We start from the raw sequence: 16,230 nt of genomic DNA, 5'->3' as shown, positions 1-16,230 counted from the left end.
AGGTGAAATAGACCGGCCCTCTCACCGGATAACAGACCCTGTGTGCGGGCGGGGCATGGGGTTCGGGATTTTCTGGTGCTGGGTGAGAAGTCCTTTACCTTAAATTAAAATAGCTCAGGGTATCTACCCGCTGCCGGATTTTTTATATATATAATTTGTGACCAAACATAACAAAATATATAGGTGCCTCGTTGTAAGCATCTAGACTCGCTCCTAGGTAAGTGGTGAGTGTTTTGGTGATAACTGCAATCATATATAACTGTGACTTATTAATTCCTATATGTGTTGGGATGACATAGCAGACTTCGTCCCTCGGGCATTTCGCGGTGCTGCACGTCCACACGCGAAGCACCGAATGTAAGCAAGTAACGAGGCCCCCACCATGTGCCCTAGAAACTAGAAAGCGACTGTAAATCTCCAAAAAAAAGAAAAAGAAAAAGAAAGCGACTGTAAATGGATTATTCATCGCCATATATATTGCCATTGCCGATGCACCAGCTAGCACACATGACAAACGAAACAACAGCGTTAGTTACTACTATATAATGCTCAGATATATGCCTCTACCTCGTCCCAACCCCCACCCTCTTATTACGACTCACTTCGCCTGCACGGCTGTACCAAACCAACCCAAGCCACCCAATAACCAACCAACCTAACGTAGCTGCGGCCTGAGCTTAGCTAGCTTTTGAGCAGTGGAGCTAGCTAGTAGCTATAGGTACAGTCACAGAGTCTCGGCCATGGGCAACTGCGTCCAGAGCAGCGGCGGCGATAGCAGCTGCGGCGCCGTAGAAGCAGGACGGCAGCTGCTGCAGCGGAGGAGAAGCCCTGCTGGTGATGATGAGGAGGTAATAATTGATCAAGGGGTGGCGCCGTCAGTTACGAAGGTGAAGATGGTGCTGACCAAGGGCGAGCTGGGGTGGCTGGTGGCGCAGCTCAAGGCCGGCGACCGCCGCCTCGAGGACGTGCTCCAGGAGATGGCGCCCAAGCGTGAGGGCCGGGCCGCCACCAACGGATGGCGGCCCAGCCTTGAGAGCATCGTCGAGTGCCCGGCCGAGACGGCGGCCGCCACCTCCGATGATTATTAGCCACTTAGCAGCTGTCTTGTCATATGCGTACGTACTTGCGTTTTTTGTTGTTGTTGTTGTTGATAGTCTCCAAGACTCGAAGCATGTTCTGGTGTACACCCTGTGTGGGGTGGGAAAACTTGTAGGATATAGCAAAGCCAATCGCTGAAGAGCGAGTGGTTACTACTGGTGGACGGCCATGGCTCAGTTCAATCGGGCTATATAGTAGTGTATTGTTGGGGATACTTAATTAGGGATAATCTAGTCATTAGCGTCCAGCTGCCTAGTTGTAACTTGTTTGTTAAGCAGCATTTCCAACTTTTTTCATTATTTTGCTATGTATAGATCGGATTAGCCAGGAAGACGCAGCCGCCTGCACATGATGATGAAGAAGCTAAGACAGAGAGTTTATTTCAAGTGCTGGTCATTTCAATCTTTTCTCTCTTGTTGCTTAAAATTGTTTCTACTTTTATATGTCTTGCTCTGGTCCCAGCTGTTAAACGATGGTTTCTGCCATCCTACTTTTAATCCGACCAAGAAGTTACATGCTCACTTTTGTTGAGGCTTTCGCGCATGATTACTTCACAAACAGTTCAACTGCCTCGAGTCGTAGTGTCGGTGACAGTACAGCACTGTCAGCCATACGTATGCATGACGCCATCTGTAAAAGATATGTTATTCACTGGAAAAATATAAATCCTGTGTTGACTACCGGTTGACCGACGGCAGGGCGAGTATTGATACCAAGACATGTCAAATCAGTGCGATGAAAGTTTTTATGCCCGATTTTTTACGTGTAACCTTGAGCTAATTTAGACCATGCGCACGTACAACTCGCCACGGGAGATGTGGATAGCCGGCCGGTTTTTCTCGTCACTTTGCTAGCGTCAATGGAGAAGACGACGTGGTCTGATGGCTCAGGGTGACTAACAGAAAAAGGGACATATTCGTATATATATAGTAGTCCTTGACTAACCCGTGACTCGATCGATCGCTAGTCCGCGGTCCATGGACGGCTCTATGCAGCGGCAACTAAACCATAATCTGGCACTCCTACATTGAGCATTTTGGCCCACTCAAAATTATTTTACATTGGCGGTTCTTAAATCTCATGGATGTTTAGAAAATATTGGTTTTGAGAGGATGACATGACATCGGTTTGTAGACACGGTCGACAATGTGGCATGGTTCTAAAATTATTTTCAAAAAATTGTAAATAAGCAAAACAACATGAATATTTTTAATCTTGAGAGAAGCCCACTAGAGAAGTGCCACGCTTGTGAGTCGGTTCTTAGGGAATGAATTAAAAAAAAACCTCTTGCCTCAAAAGAAACCTCTCCTACCACATGGTGCCATAGAATCACTTTGTGAAGCGTATGATGCTATCATTTTGTATTAAGTTTCACGAAAAAAGTGTGAACTATAAAGTTTTAGATCTCGTCGAGCACTACAATTTGGTTCATGAGGTATCTTCATTCGAGGTCGTTTAACAAAAATAAAAAAATGAATTTTAAAATCTATGAACTTAAAACATATCCAGAAAGTTAAATTTTCTTTTCTGCACCAATTTTTAGAGGCAGGTCCCATTACCAACTGCATCTATAAATACCATTTCTTGATCTGTAACCCCAACTGCCTATGAAAATAATGAACATTTTAGACAACAACCACGTTAGAAATCGATTTTAAGAGAGTGTTTGATGGAGCTACCTCCGGAAAAAAGAGCACCATTGAAATCATTTTTGTAGTAGTATAGTAATCCTCCTAGCAAGTTCAAAAAATGAGCCTCAGATTTGTGGAAGTTAACTGTTCTTGTGGAGGCTTTTAGGTTATTATACATATTGGTTAATATAAAATAAAATGCATCTTTAGGAAGGCCTCTCAATAGAGCTCCTCGTTTCAATACACCACTCCACCACATTGTGGTCAGATGTCAGTCGCTAAAATAAAAATAACTATTGATGAACAATCGTCGCTAAAGTGTCTCACAAATCAACATTTAGTAATTCCATGTTTACTGATTGGCCATCGGTATATATATATATATATATATATATATATATATATATATATATATATATATATATATATATATATATAGAACTACTATCCTGTAGCTGGCTACAGAATAACTTATTCTGTAGCCACTTTGAGTTATGATAATTACTATGTTAATTTACGAGATTATAGTAACTCCTTACTAAGTGGTTTACTATAACGTTATGGTAAATATTTCCATGTGTTATAGTAACCCAACTATCGTAAATATGTATTGACATTATGGTAAATTAGTATATAAAATTATGGTAAATGGAGGTGGCTACAGAATAACTTATTTTGTAGCCGGCTGCTGAATAGCCTCTATAGGGAGAGGCTATTCAGCAGCCGGCTACAAAATAAGTTATTCTGTAGCCACCTCCATTTACCATAATTTTATATACTAATTTACCATAATGTCAATACATATTTACGATAGTTGGGTTACTATAACACATGGAAATATTTACCATAACGTTATAGTAAACCACTTAGTAAGGAGTTACTATAATCTCGTAAATTAACATAGTAATTATCATAACTCAAAGTGGCTACAGAATAAGTTATTCTGTAGCCAGCTACAGGATAGTAGTTCTATATATAGGGAGAGGCTATTCAGCAGCCGGCTACAAAATAAGTTATTCTGTAGCCACCTCCATTTACCATAATTTTATATACTAATTTACCATAATGTCAATACATATTTACGATAGTTGGGTTACTATAACACATGTGGATATTTACCATAACATTATATTAAACCACTTAGTAAGGAGTTACTGTAAATCTCGTAAATTAACATAGTAATTATCGTAACTCAAAGTGGCTACAGAATAAGTTATTCTGCAGCCAGCTATAGGATAGTAGTTCTATATATATATATATATATATATATATATATATATATATATATATATATATATATATATATATATATATATATATATATATATATATATTCACATTTAATGTTACATCATCCGTTTTTAAAATACTTATATCATTGAATGGATCATTTGCAAAAATGGCCCAATCTAGGTCTTTCTCGCATGAAAAAATTGGCCGACCCAGTTTCAAACCCTAGAGTTGTATTCTCCCTTATATTCCAAATCTGCGCTGCTGTCCTGCTCTATTCTCATCCCCTTCCAAAGCATCTGCGCTTCACAAATTCTTGTGTACCCTAGCTAATTCCCCCTAATGCGTACACCCCTAGATGGAAAATCGGTCACCGCGTGCTCTCATCCCATTCTACCTACTGTTAGAAATGGAAGCTTCCCATCATGCAAATCAGCATGACAAAGATCTAAGATTGATTGATAGTCATAGACGGTAAATATCCTTTGTATGCATTAGCATATTGTATAATAGGCTAATTATAACAAGCAATCTCGGATTAAGTCTTGCCTTGTATTGCCACATCAAGGGCTATTCTTGACTCTATAAATAAACTCATGTGGCCTCCACAAAGAGGTGAGAATGCTTACACAAACTTTACATGGTATCAGAGCTTGCAAACTTCCACTCTACTGCTGGCACACGATTCCGTGTTAAAGTCCTTCTACAAGACCAAACACCTAGGGGCAATACACTAGATGACCATGCTGATGATAGTCCTACTACTCTTGTTGCTAATCCTAAAGATTTTGCAGAAAAATTAGATGGTGCTACTCTTTCTGGGCGTCGTTTCATGCAGCAAACTACCGGCGTGGTTCCTGAGCCTAACAACCTGTGACAAGTACATGGAGTTCGCCTTTGGAATCGACGCCAGGCGGCCCTGCCCCGACAACCGCGCTTGATAGGGGGTCAATCGTCGCCTACCACACCACCTGCGCCAACACAACTGCTGCAGGACTATTCCACTCTCCGTCTACCACGTATACGCCTCAAACCGCTGCGAGCAAACACCCATGCCCGCTTCTAATGCACCATAGATACTCCCCACGGGATCTTCTGTGCCTTTCGCTCGGATTCTCCTGTGTTGCCATCAGACACTCCTATTGCTGCACCAGATCCTCTTTCTGTTCCTCGACCAAGGACATGTCTGCAACATGGGATTCGTCAACCTAGGATCTTCACCGATGGCATCATTCGGTATGGTTTTCTCTCTACAACTAGTGAACCCTAAAATCTCCAAGACGCACTACTTGATAAAAATTGGAAAAAATGCAATGGATGTTGAATATGCTGCTCTCATCAAGAATAACACATGGCATCTAGTTCCTCCAGCACAAGGGTGCAATGTCATTGATTGCAAATGGGTCTACAAGATAAAGAGACATGCTTATGGGTCCATTGACCGATAGGCTTGGTTGGTTGCAAAAGGCTTCAAGCAATAGTATGTCCCGTTGTTAAAGCTGCAACAATCAAACTTATACTCTCCATTGTGTGTCACGAGGATGGAGCCTTCATCAATTGGGCATATAGAATGCGTTTCCTCATGGTGTTCTAGAGGAGGAAGTGTTGATGAAGCAAGCACCTGGATATGAGGATGAGTCTGCACCTCACTACATCTGTAAGTTGGGCAAAGCACTATATGGTCTGAAGCAAGCCCCGGCCCTCGGGCATGGTACTCTCGACTCAGCACAAAGATACAACATCTTGGTTTCCATCCCTCAAAAGCCGACACTTCTTTGTTTTTCTATCACATGGGCAAAGTCACAATTTTTCGACTCAACTATGTGTGATGATATTATTGTTGTCTGTTTCTCTTAGGCAGCCACACAAGCATTGCTTGCTGATCTCAACAAGGAATTCACTCTCAAGGATCTTGGCAAGCTTCATTATTTCCTTGGAATTGAAGTCAACAAATCTCAAGATGGTATTCTCCTTACGCAACACAAGAATACTACGGTATCTCCAGTAACAACCGCCTCGAGTAGAGTAGTGTCGGTGACAGTACAGCACTGTCAGCCATATGTATGCATTGCATGCATGCCGCCATCTGTAAAAGACGATATTCACTGAAAATTATAAAAATCCTGTGTTGACTACCTACGCCAGGGCGAGTATTGAGAGGTTACCAAGACATGTCAAATCAGTGCGCGTGGAATGAAAAATTTTATGCCCAGCTTTTTTACGTGTAACCTTCAGGTAATTTAGACCATGCGCACGTACGAGTACGACTCGATTGCCACAGGAGATGTGGATAGCCGGCCGGTTTTTCTCGTCACTTTGCTAGCGTCAATGGAGAAGATGACGTGGTCTGATGGCTCAGGGTGGCTAACATAAAAAGGGACATATTCGTCTCTCTATATCTATATCTATCTATCTATCTATCTATCTATCTATCTATCTATCTATCTCTCTCTCTCTCTCTCTCTCTCTCTCTCTATATATATATATATATATATATATATATATATATATATATATATACACACACACACACACATGACTAACCCGTGACTCCATCCCTAGCTAGTCCGCGGTCCATGGACGGCTCCATGTAGCGGCAACTAAATCATAATCTGCCACTCCTACATTGGGCACTTTCGCCACTGTGAATTAAAATTAATTTACAGAGGTGATTCTTAATTCTCAAGGATGCTTAGAAATCATTAGTTTTAGAGGATGATATCGGTTTCTAGACACGGTTGGCAATGTGCCCGGTTCTAAAATTATTTTTCAAAACATTATAAATCTCTACACGAAAAAATACTTAAGGTTATCGTTGCGTGGCTAATCGCCCCGCTCGCCCCTCCATCAAACCGCGTGTTCTATGTGAGTACGTGACTCCCTTGCAATCGCCCCGTCCATCCAGCTACGTGACTCCCTTGCTTACATTGTGTTGCCATCCGACTCTCCAATCCAAATTCTCTCCGTTCCTTTTTGCGCTCGCCGCGTTAGCGTCGCCCTCCTTGCCTAAAAAGCCGCTCATCTGCGCTCGTCCCCGCTCGCGTAAAGCCCGCTCTGCGCTTGCCCCAGCCGTGTCCACTCGTGTCGCCCCGCGCGTTCACGTCGCCTTACAGCGACGATTCATTGCGACTCCAGGCTTCCTCCACTTTGTTGGCCTTGGATCTCCGGCAAGGGTGAACCGATCGCTCACCAGCGCTGTCGACCACACACTATGGCTAGAGATAGAAGAAGAGAGAGAACAGAGTGCGCGCACACAGTACAAGCATCAGCGTTGGCCCGAGCTCTGCAGAGGAGATGGCAAAACTGAACTCGCACTTTACTGAGTTGCAGTGGGAAACTATATATACAACTCTACCCATCTAATTCTAGTACACAGACATATCAAGCTGCCATGCTGCTATAGTTCCTAGATGTGACAGTAGAACTGACTTTGACGCCTGCCCCTGCCGTGGATACAGTACGGCAGGGGAGCCTTTCGGCGTCTGCCCCTGCAGTAGCTACAGTGCAGTAGCAGAGAGCCTTTCGGCATCTGCCCCTGCCGCCCGTTCATACAGGGGAGCAGCAGATTACTTAATAATTCTTCACCTAATCTTGCTGCTAACCCTAGAACCCTCTCCATGCCGATCATCTTCTTCAGCTCCGTGAACCGAAGACGACCGAGCGGCTTGGTGATGACGTCCACGAGTTGCCGACCAGGTTCGACGAATTCGATGACGATCTACCCTCCATCGACACAGTACCTGAGGAAGTGGAACTTGACGTCGATATGCTTGCTCCGGTCGTGGAGAACCGAATTCTTCACGAGGGCGATGGCGGGCTGGTTGTCCACTATCAGTGTTGGTGGGTGAGCTTCCAGACCGGTTAGCTCGCCCAGCAGCCAGCGTAGCCACACAGCTTGGCATGTCCCTATGGCCGTCGCCACGTACTCTGTCTCGCATGTGGACAACACTACCACCTTCTGTTTCGGCGACAACCATGAAATTGGAGCCGACTCGAGGAAAACAAACACACTAGAGGTGCTCCGCCGTCCGTCGATGTCCCCCGCCATGTCTGCATCGCTGAACATAGTGAGCTGCAACCCACTTCCATAGGTCTTAGGGAAGACGATCCCCTGATCCACCATCCCCTTGATGTAGCGCAGCAGCTGCTTCACTGTAGCCTAGTGATCCTCTCGGGGATCCTCCATAAAGCGGCTGACGTAGCCCACAACGAATGCAATGTTCGGCCTCTTGTGGACTAGGTAGCGTAGACCACCGACGATGCTCCGGTAGAGTGTTGCATCTAACTTCGCTATAGTACTAGCCTTCGTCAGCTTCAGCCGCTCCTCCATCTGAGTCACACACTGCTTGCACTCAGCCATGTCGCTCCGCTCCAACAGCCTCGAGGCGTACGCGCTCTGACCGAGCATGAGCGCCTCCTTCCCTTGTCTCACCTCGATGCTAAGGTAGTAAGAGAGCGCACCAAGATCGCTCTTTCAAAAATGAGCCGCCATCTCACGCTTGAAATTGTCGATGTCCTCCACACGCGTATCAGTGATGATCAAGTCATCCACATACACGCCGACGATGAGCCCCTCCTTCCCCGTCACCGTGTGTAGAGCGCATGCTCGGTTGTGCACCGTGTGAACCCAAGCTCGCCCAGCGTGGCGTCTATCTTGGCGTTCCACGCATGCGGTGCCTGTCATAGTCCGTAGAGGGCCTTGCATAGTCAGAGCACCCTATGCTCTGCCCCCTTGATGGCGAAACCCAGAGGTTGCCTGACAAAGACCGTCTCCATCAGCTCACCGTTGAGGAAGGCTGATTTTATGTCTATGTGATGGACGCGCCAATCCTTCACTGCTGCCAAAGCCAGCAGCAGTCAGATAGACTCCATGTGCACTACCGGTGCAAAGACTTCCTTGAAGTCGATGCCCTCGCGCTAGACAAAGCCTCGGGCGACGAGGCGCGCCTCGTGCTTGACAGTGGCACCTTGCTCGTCCCGTTTGACCTTGTACATCCACTTTAGGCCGATTGGATGGGCATCCTAGAGGTGGATCGATGAGCTCCCAAGTCTTGTTTTCCTCGATCGCCTTCATCTCCTCTAGCATCGTCCGTTGCTAATTGGCATCGCGCTCGGCCAACGCGAACGTGGGTGGTTCCTCTGCACAGACGAGAAGTAGCTCTAGGTCATTGAGCAGCCAACCCACCAGGACTGAGGGCCCTATGCCGCCGATGATGTCGTCTAGCCTGTGGAACTGTACCTCCTCACTGTCGTGGAAGACATCCACGAACTCAATGATGTCACTTAGAGGTGAGACGAACTCGATCGGCGTCGATGGAGTCCCCTATTCTGCCAAAGTGGTCGGCACAACACCTGGAGTGCTCGGCACCCCGTCTCGTCACCACTCCTAGTCCGCTCATCACCACTCCTGGAGTGGTTGGCACCACTACAGGAGTGCTCAGCACTAGTCTTGGAGTGGTCGGCACCACTACAAGACTTCTTGGCTCTGCTATGGGAGCGTTCGGCACTCGTCCTAGAGTGGTCGGCACCACTACAGGACTGCTCGGCACCGCCCCAAGAGTGCTTGGCTCTGTTGCTGGAGTGGTTGGCACCTCCTCTCCAGCATTTCCACCACCATGGATGACCAAGTGCTCGATGACGTAGGTGCTGGTGAAACCACTAGCTTCCCCCTTGCTTGGACTGTCCCAGGCCCAGGCCGCCTTCTCGTCGAACATGATGTCGTGCGAGGCAACCACCTTGCCTCCGCATGGGTCGTAGAGTCGGTAAGCCTTGGTAACTTTCGTGTAGCCCAGGAGCACCATCGGTGTGCTCCTATCATCTAGCTTGGTGAGGACCGGCTTTGTCTTCCTAACGTGGCCGATGCAGCCGAATGTCCGGAGGAAGGACACGCTCGCCTTGCGCCCCTACCAAGCTTTGAACGACGTCTTGCCCTTTGGGGCCTTGGTGGGCCTGTGGTTGAGGATGAACACTGCCGTGGTCACTGCCTCACCCTAGAATCTTATCGGCATGCTCTTAGCCTTCATCATGGATCAAGCCATGCCGACCACCGTCTGGTTCCGCTGCTCCACCACACCATTCTGCTATGGCAAGTATGACACGGTATGGTGTCGCAACACACCCTGATCCACACAGTACGCAGCGAACTCCACCGAAGTGAATTCGCCACCACAATTAGTCTGTAGCATGCGTAGCTTCTTGCCACTCTCCACCTCCGCACGTGCCTTGAACTTTTTGATCGCCTCCACTACCTCGTCCTTGCTCATCAAGATTTGCAGCCACATATAGCGACTGCAATCATCCACGAGTAGGAGGAAGTAGCGCCGATCGCCGTTTGTGGCTGGCATGATTAGCCCACAAAGATCACCATGGACGAGCTCAAGAGCGTCTCCTCTGCTTTTTGGCTAGGTAGCTATCACAAACCTCGCCTGTGTGCTTGATGTGGGGCAGCTCTCGGACCATCTTCTCTAGCTGACCGAGCGCGTCGAAGTTGAGATGGCCGAACCGGACATGCCACAGCCACGGTTCCTCAGTGTACCGTGTTGCCAGGCATACCGGCTGCTCCACCTTCAAGTCGAGTAGGTACAACAGGTTCTGGGACCTTATCACCTTGGCAAGAAGGCGCTCCTCCCGGTCCCTGATCATGAGGACTCCATCCTTGATCAGTATCTCACTTCCGCGCTCATCTAGCTGGCCAATGCTGATGATGCTTGAACGTAGCTACGGGATGTAATATACATCCGTCAGCGTGCGGTGCTCGCCGTCCTAGCACCTGAAGATGATGGTGCCTCGTCCTCGGATCGCCACCTTTGAGCCATCACCGAACTTCATCGTGACGGTCACATTGTCGTCGAGCTTAGAGAAGGCTTCATTGGAGCCCGTCATGTGGTTGCTAGCGTCGGAGTCCAGGTACCACCGCTGCTCCTGTTCGTCGCCCATACGTCCAAGGTGGACTTGGGCGCGCGGTTCATCGAGGTTGACAACCTTCAGAGCCTTCCTAGGCACTTCCACCGCCATTATCTCTTCTTTCTCTTTGGCCTCAACGTCGTGCAGTGCACAGAATGTCGCCATCAGGAGAGTGGCCTCATCATCATCATCAGCCTGCGTCAGATGAGCCTCAGTCTTCTTCTCCTGCTTGTGATTTGGGCACTCCTTTGCCCAATGGCCCATCTTCCCGCAGCGCCATCACGTGTTGGGGTCGACCTTCTTCTTCTTCTTGTCCGAAGAAGCCTTGCCGCGGTGCTTGCCATCGCCACCGCGGTTAGAGGAGGCTTCTTTGAGTAGCCCACTCCTCTGTCAGTAGCAGCTTGCCGCTGTCCGTCGTTGCCATGGCCTGCTCCATGTGCTCATCCATCGGCCGCAGACAGCCTGTCACATCCTTAATGGTAAGGGTGGATAGGTCCAGCATCGTCTCTATGGAGAGAGCGATCTGGATGTACTTCACTGATACGGAGTGGAGGTACTTGGAGACCGCATCTTCTTTGTCGATGGTGACGCCGTGGCTCCTCAGCTTACTGATGAGCGACTATAGACGGGGGGAGAAGTCCTCCACCGATTCACCATCCTTGAACTTGAGGTTGGCGTACTCTTGCTTCAGCAGTTGGGCCGTCGCCTTCTTTGCGCAGTAGGAGCCGACGCGCATCGCTGCAATGGCCTCCAACGCCTCCTTAGCAGAGTTCTTCGCCCCCAACGGCTCCTTGTATTCCGCTGGCACAGCTGCCAGGATAGCCTCCAATGCTGACATATCGTCTTCTTCGTTGTCGGTGCCCTTGTCAATAGCATTCCAGAGCCATCAGGCTCTGAGCTTGACCTTCTTGGTCACCGCCCACTCGCCATAGTTGGTGCGAGTTAGTGTCGGTCAACTGGTGCCGCTGATCTCCCGCTCCATGCGCACTGCGACCTTCTGTCGTGGCTGGACAGCCACATCAGTGTCGCTGTTGTCGCCCATCTCCAAACCGTCCATCATCGCCAATGGTTAGTCCGGCGACGGCGCTTGTACGGCTCCGATACCAATTGTCTGAATCTCCGGCAAGGATAAGCCGACCGCTCACCAGTGTTGTTGACCCCACACTATGGCTAGAGGTAGAAGAATAGAGAGAGAACAGAGTGCGCGCGCACACACACACACAATACAAGCACCAGCGTTGGCCGGAGCTCTATAGAGGAGATGGCAAAACTGAACTTGCTCTTTACTTAATTGGAGTAGAAAATTATATATACAACTCAACCCATCTAATCCTAGTACACAGATATATCAGGCTGCCATGCTGCCACAGTGACGAAATGTGACAGCAGGGTTGACTTTGACGTCTGCTCCTGCTGTGACTACAGTGCGGTAGGGAAACCTTTCGACACCTGCCGCTACAGCGGCTATAGTGCAGCAACAGGAAACCTTTGAACACCTATTCCCGCCGTACGTTCATACAGATAGCAGCAGATTATTTAACACACTTCCGGCCTCATCCGAGGCAATGATCTCCAACAATGTCTTCTGACGGCACCAAGAACCATAGTCCGATTAGTCGTCAATGCTGATCCGCGTTGCTAAGGCTGGACGAAAAACTCGAAGCTCATTAGCTCGCTCGGCTCGTGGCTGGCTCGACTCGGCTCGGCTCGGCTCGTTATGATAATGAGCCGAGCCGAGCCAAGATTTTAGCTCGTTAGCTATAACGAGCCAACTCGAGCCAGCTCGCGAGCCCCTCGCGAGCTAAACGAGCCAAGCTTCCAGGAAAAAAGTATCATTTAAGGTTGTTAGATGCATGAATATTATAATATTTTATTATACTTGTATATATATTAGCACATATTAATTTTTTTATTCAATTTAAGGTTGTTAGATGCATTTATTTTGTATTATTATTATTCTCAAACTTTAGATAAATGCAAACATTATATTTTGTGTATTTTTTTATACCTGGCTCGCGAGCTTAACGAGCCAGCTCGAGCTTTTAACGAGCCGAGCCGAGCTTGCTTTCTGGCTCGTTAGGATAACGAGCCGAGCCGAGCTAACTCGTTATCTTAACGAGCCGAAACAAGCCGAGCTGGCTCGTTATCCAGCCTTACGCGTTGCCCACTCGCCCTTGTTCCGCAGGAGCACAGGGACTGAGATCCGCTGCTGCTGGTACCGACGTTAGTCAGTGAGTTCCGTCCTCCCGTCTGTGTACTGGCCAGATTCAACCTCTATGCACGTGCTTGTTTGTAGCGCTCGGAGCAGAAAAAAAAAAGATGTGGGGAGTAAATGAAAAGATATTATATTTCCGGTTAATAAATAACTAAAGAGAACAAAAACAATTAGAGGTCTTAATGAAATTGAAAATAGTTTAAGGTTCCCGAAGCAAAATTGTTAATGAAAAATTATTTATTAGCTTTTTATTCTTTTGTGGAAATGATTAAATCCGTCGCCAATAGGTGTGCATAAAAATTCATGGCCCCGTGCAACACACGAGCACATATCTAGTCAACTAACTAAAAAACATAAATGTTCTTAATCTTGAGAGAAGGCCATTAGAGAATGAAGTACCATGCTTGTGAGTGGGTTCTTAGGGAACGAATTAAAAAACCTCTTGCCTCAAACGAGCTAGTCCTACCACGGTACCAATCACTTTGTGAAGCGAATGACGCTATAATTTTTTTATTAAGTTTTAGAAAAAAAAGTGTGAGCTACAAAGTTTTAGATCTCGTCGAGCACTGCAACTTTGATTTAAGATGTATCTCCATTCAAGGTTGTTTAAAAATTCAAAAAAAAAAATAAATTTCAAAATCTATGAACTTAAAATATATGCAAAAAAGTTACCATTTCTTTTTCTGCTAATATTTTTAGAAGAAGCAGGTCCCATTAGCAACTGCCTCTGAAAACAATGGACATTTCTAGAGAGGATGTAAAACACCAACCACGTCTAGAAATCGATTTTAAGAGACAATGTTTGATGGAGCTACCTCTGGAAAAAAGAGCTCCTTTAAAATCATTTCTGTAGTAGTATAGTAATTGACCTAGCAAGTTCAAAAAATGAACCTGAGTTTTTTGAAGTTAAGTGTTCTTGTGGAGGCCTTTAAGGTTATTATACATATTGGTTTATATAAAGTAAAAGGAAACTTTAGGAGGGCCTCTCAACAGAGCTTCTGCTTTCAATACACCAATCCACCGCACTGTGGATAGATGTCGGTTGCTAAAATTTGATGAACAATCGTCGCTAAAGGTGTCTCGCAAATCAACATTTAGTAATTCCATGTTTACTGATTGGACATCGGTGGTTATATATATTCACATTTAATGTTACATCATCGGTCTTTAAAATACTTATATCATTGAATTGATCATTTGCAAAAATGACCCCACCTTGGTCTTTCTCGCACAAAAAATATTCGGGGTATTTCGGTTTCAGGGCCAAGCTAGCTGTGCTTATCACCCCTCCCTAATTGAATTAGGAACTGAAATGTTCGATTTCAGTTAGTTTGGTTTCGGTTCCAGTTATTTTGGTTCGATTCATTTTTGTCCAGGCCTAGAGGGGATGTCAACAGCACTGTTGCTGCTCAGTTGGGCGCGCAAGACCTGGAGGATAAGACGTGAACTGGGCCTCGATGCAGCCCAACTCGCTGGTGGACGGCCTAGAGTGGGTAAGGCCCAAGCAACCGGCAGGAGTTAGTAGCGTAAGTAGTTGAGGACACAGAGAGGAGATGACATGAACAAAATGAATTGTAAAGCTACTCCTAAAACTAATCTGCCCTGGTTCCGTCGTCCGAATTCCATCCTTCTTCTTCTTCGGATTCCAGTGTTGTAGCTTACAAATAAACACACACGCACACAGAGCAAGAAAACTGTCGAGATCATATACATCCACTATCCCGCTGACCCTCCACGGAGCATTGCCGACAGGTAATAGTTCCCTTGTACTCACTTTACCTTTGCTTTCCAAACAAAACTTGGATCGTCTTCTCCTTTATGCCCTTCAGCCCATCCTTGAGTGGCTGCGCCTTCCTGTGTTCATCCTTTAGGCGCTCCAGCTGGATAAGCAGCCGTTGGCCATGATGTCTTTGGCTGCTGCTCCTGTACATGCTGACCAAGCTTGGAGTTGGAGAAGACAGGGATGTGATATTGCGGTCCTGCCTCTTGTTTGCTCCTTTCTGGTGGCGGCAACGCCCTCTCGCAGGTACCACTCACCGTCACCGGTGGATCAGCTGGGGTTTCCATGCTCCAGGCACCGCGGGCTAACTGTTCTCTAGTGTGGAGGTGATGAGCGTCTTGGAGGGTTGAGCCGATTTTACACCATTTTAATTCAGTTATTGTATGATCGATCTATCCGCAGAAATTGCTAGGTACAGACATAGGCGTATCCGGTATTCAGATTGCTCCATCTCTATAGCAGTATATATGCAAGCAGTAACTAAATACACCAGGTTCGTCAAACAAATGAATAGAATTTTCTTCAAAAAAAAATGAAAAAGAAATGGTAGCGGTAATATGTAGGCATTTCATGGATTGTTCCCGTCGGATGGCGACGTGGGTACACACAAGTGGCGCCGCCGCTGCTTGGCTGCCCAGGCATAGGCCTCCTAGTCGGCGCCATAATTCGGGTTGATCGGTGTCCAATGTAACGCTATAGATTTCAGAATACTAGGGAATAGGGTGGGTCTGAACGTCTATGTACAACTCTTCTGACCCTTTAAGGTGGTTGCTAAGACGTGTTGTATTAAAATTTTCTCTACCTTAATATAAAGACATGTAAACCTTTTACGTGATCGAGAAAAAAGAAATAGAAATAGTAGATGGCGTTCTTATCAAGTTACCTGCTTCTTCAACTCTAGGGGCGCCGGACACGTCTGCTGCTTAGAATTAGAATAAAATGAACCGGCCATTTCGTATGTCCGTGCGCTCTCTAGTCTCTGGTGGCTTAGGACGTGTTTGGCTTGCAGCCACAACCACAACACACCACGCCTAAACTGCAGCCATCACACCGACCCAAGATGCTGTCACTAGTAGAGAACAGACTTTCGATTTAAGGTTTTAGTCCCGGTTATTTTTGGACCTAGGACTAAAGAAAGGATTTGTCCCGGTTGGAAGTCCCTTGCCTAACGGCTAGAGGCATAGCTTTTGCAGGAGAGGAGCAGGAGGGGACCTTTAGTCCCGGTTGATGGCTCAAACCGAGACTAAAGGTCACCCTCCAGTCCCGCCACAAACCGGGACTATATGTCTCAGGCTATATACTTTCTCCTTCCTCCTCCAGCCTGAGCCATTTCAAGCTCTCTGCCTGCTCTCTGTTCTTACTCGTGGAAGGAG

General features: G+C 46.7%; 2 protein-coding genes across 2 annotated transcripts; one reads left to right on the top strand and one right to left on the bottom strand.

Moving 5' to 3' along the window:
* The first annotated feature begins 553 nt into the window (after positions 1 to 553).
* LOC136463090 (uncharacterized) lies at positions 554 to 1,600 on the top strand. The gene has a single exon (XM_066462121.1). The coding sequence runs from the start codon at positions 741 to 743 to the stop codon at positions 1,086 to 1,088; it is 348 nt and encodes a 115-aa protein (XP_066318218.1). The 5' UTR covers positions 554 to 740; the 3' UTR covers positions 1,089 to 1,600.
* Positions 1,601 to 10,334: 8,734 nt separating this feature from the next.
* LOC136465404 (uncharacterized) lies at positions 10,335 to 11,126 on the bottom strand. The gene is made up of 2 exons (XM_066464150.1): positions 10,729 to 11,126; positions 10,335 to 10,656 (listed from the first exon to the last, which is right to left on the bottom strand). Exons 1-2 carry the CDS (start codon positions 11,124 to 11,126, stop codon positions 10,335 to 10,337), a joined length of 720 nt encoding a protein of 239 aa, XP_066320247.1.
* Between the last annotated feature and the right edge of the window lie 5,104 nt (positions 11,127 to 16,230).

Source organism: Miscanthus floridulus, chromosome 7 (assembly GCF_019320115.1).
Source record: "Miscanthus floridulus cultivar M001 chromosome 7, ASM1932011v1, whole genome shotgun sequence".
Taxonomy (NCBI): Eukaryota; Viridiplantae; Streptophyta; class Magnoliopsida; order Poales; family Poaceae; genus Miscanthus; species Miscanthus floridulus.
The sequence above is the reverse complement of the archived record's forward strand: the minus strand, read 5'-3'. Positions and strand labels throughout refer to the sequence as shown.

What these genes read in the sequence shown, in the direction of transcription:
- LOC136463090 (XM_066462121.1), top strand. Translation starts at nt 741, where the DNA reads ATGGGCAACTGCGTCCAGAGCAGCGGCGGCGATAGCAGCTGCGGCGCC.
- LOC136465404 (XM_066464150.1), bottom strand. Translation starts at nt 11,126, where the DNA reads ATGGGCCATTGGGCAAAGGAGTGCCCAAATCACAAGCAGGAGAAGAAG. An exon ending in CGAGGCACCATCATCTTCAG is followed by an intron (nt 10,657 to 10,728) that starts GTGCTAGGACGG and finishes AAGCATCATCAG; the next exon opens with CATTGGCCAGCTAGATGAGC.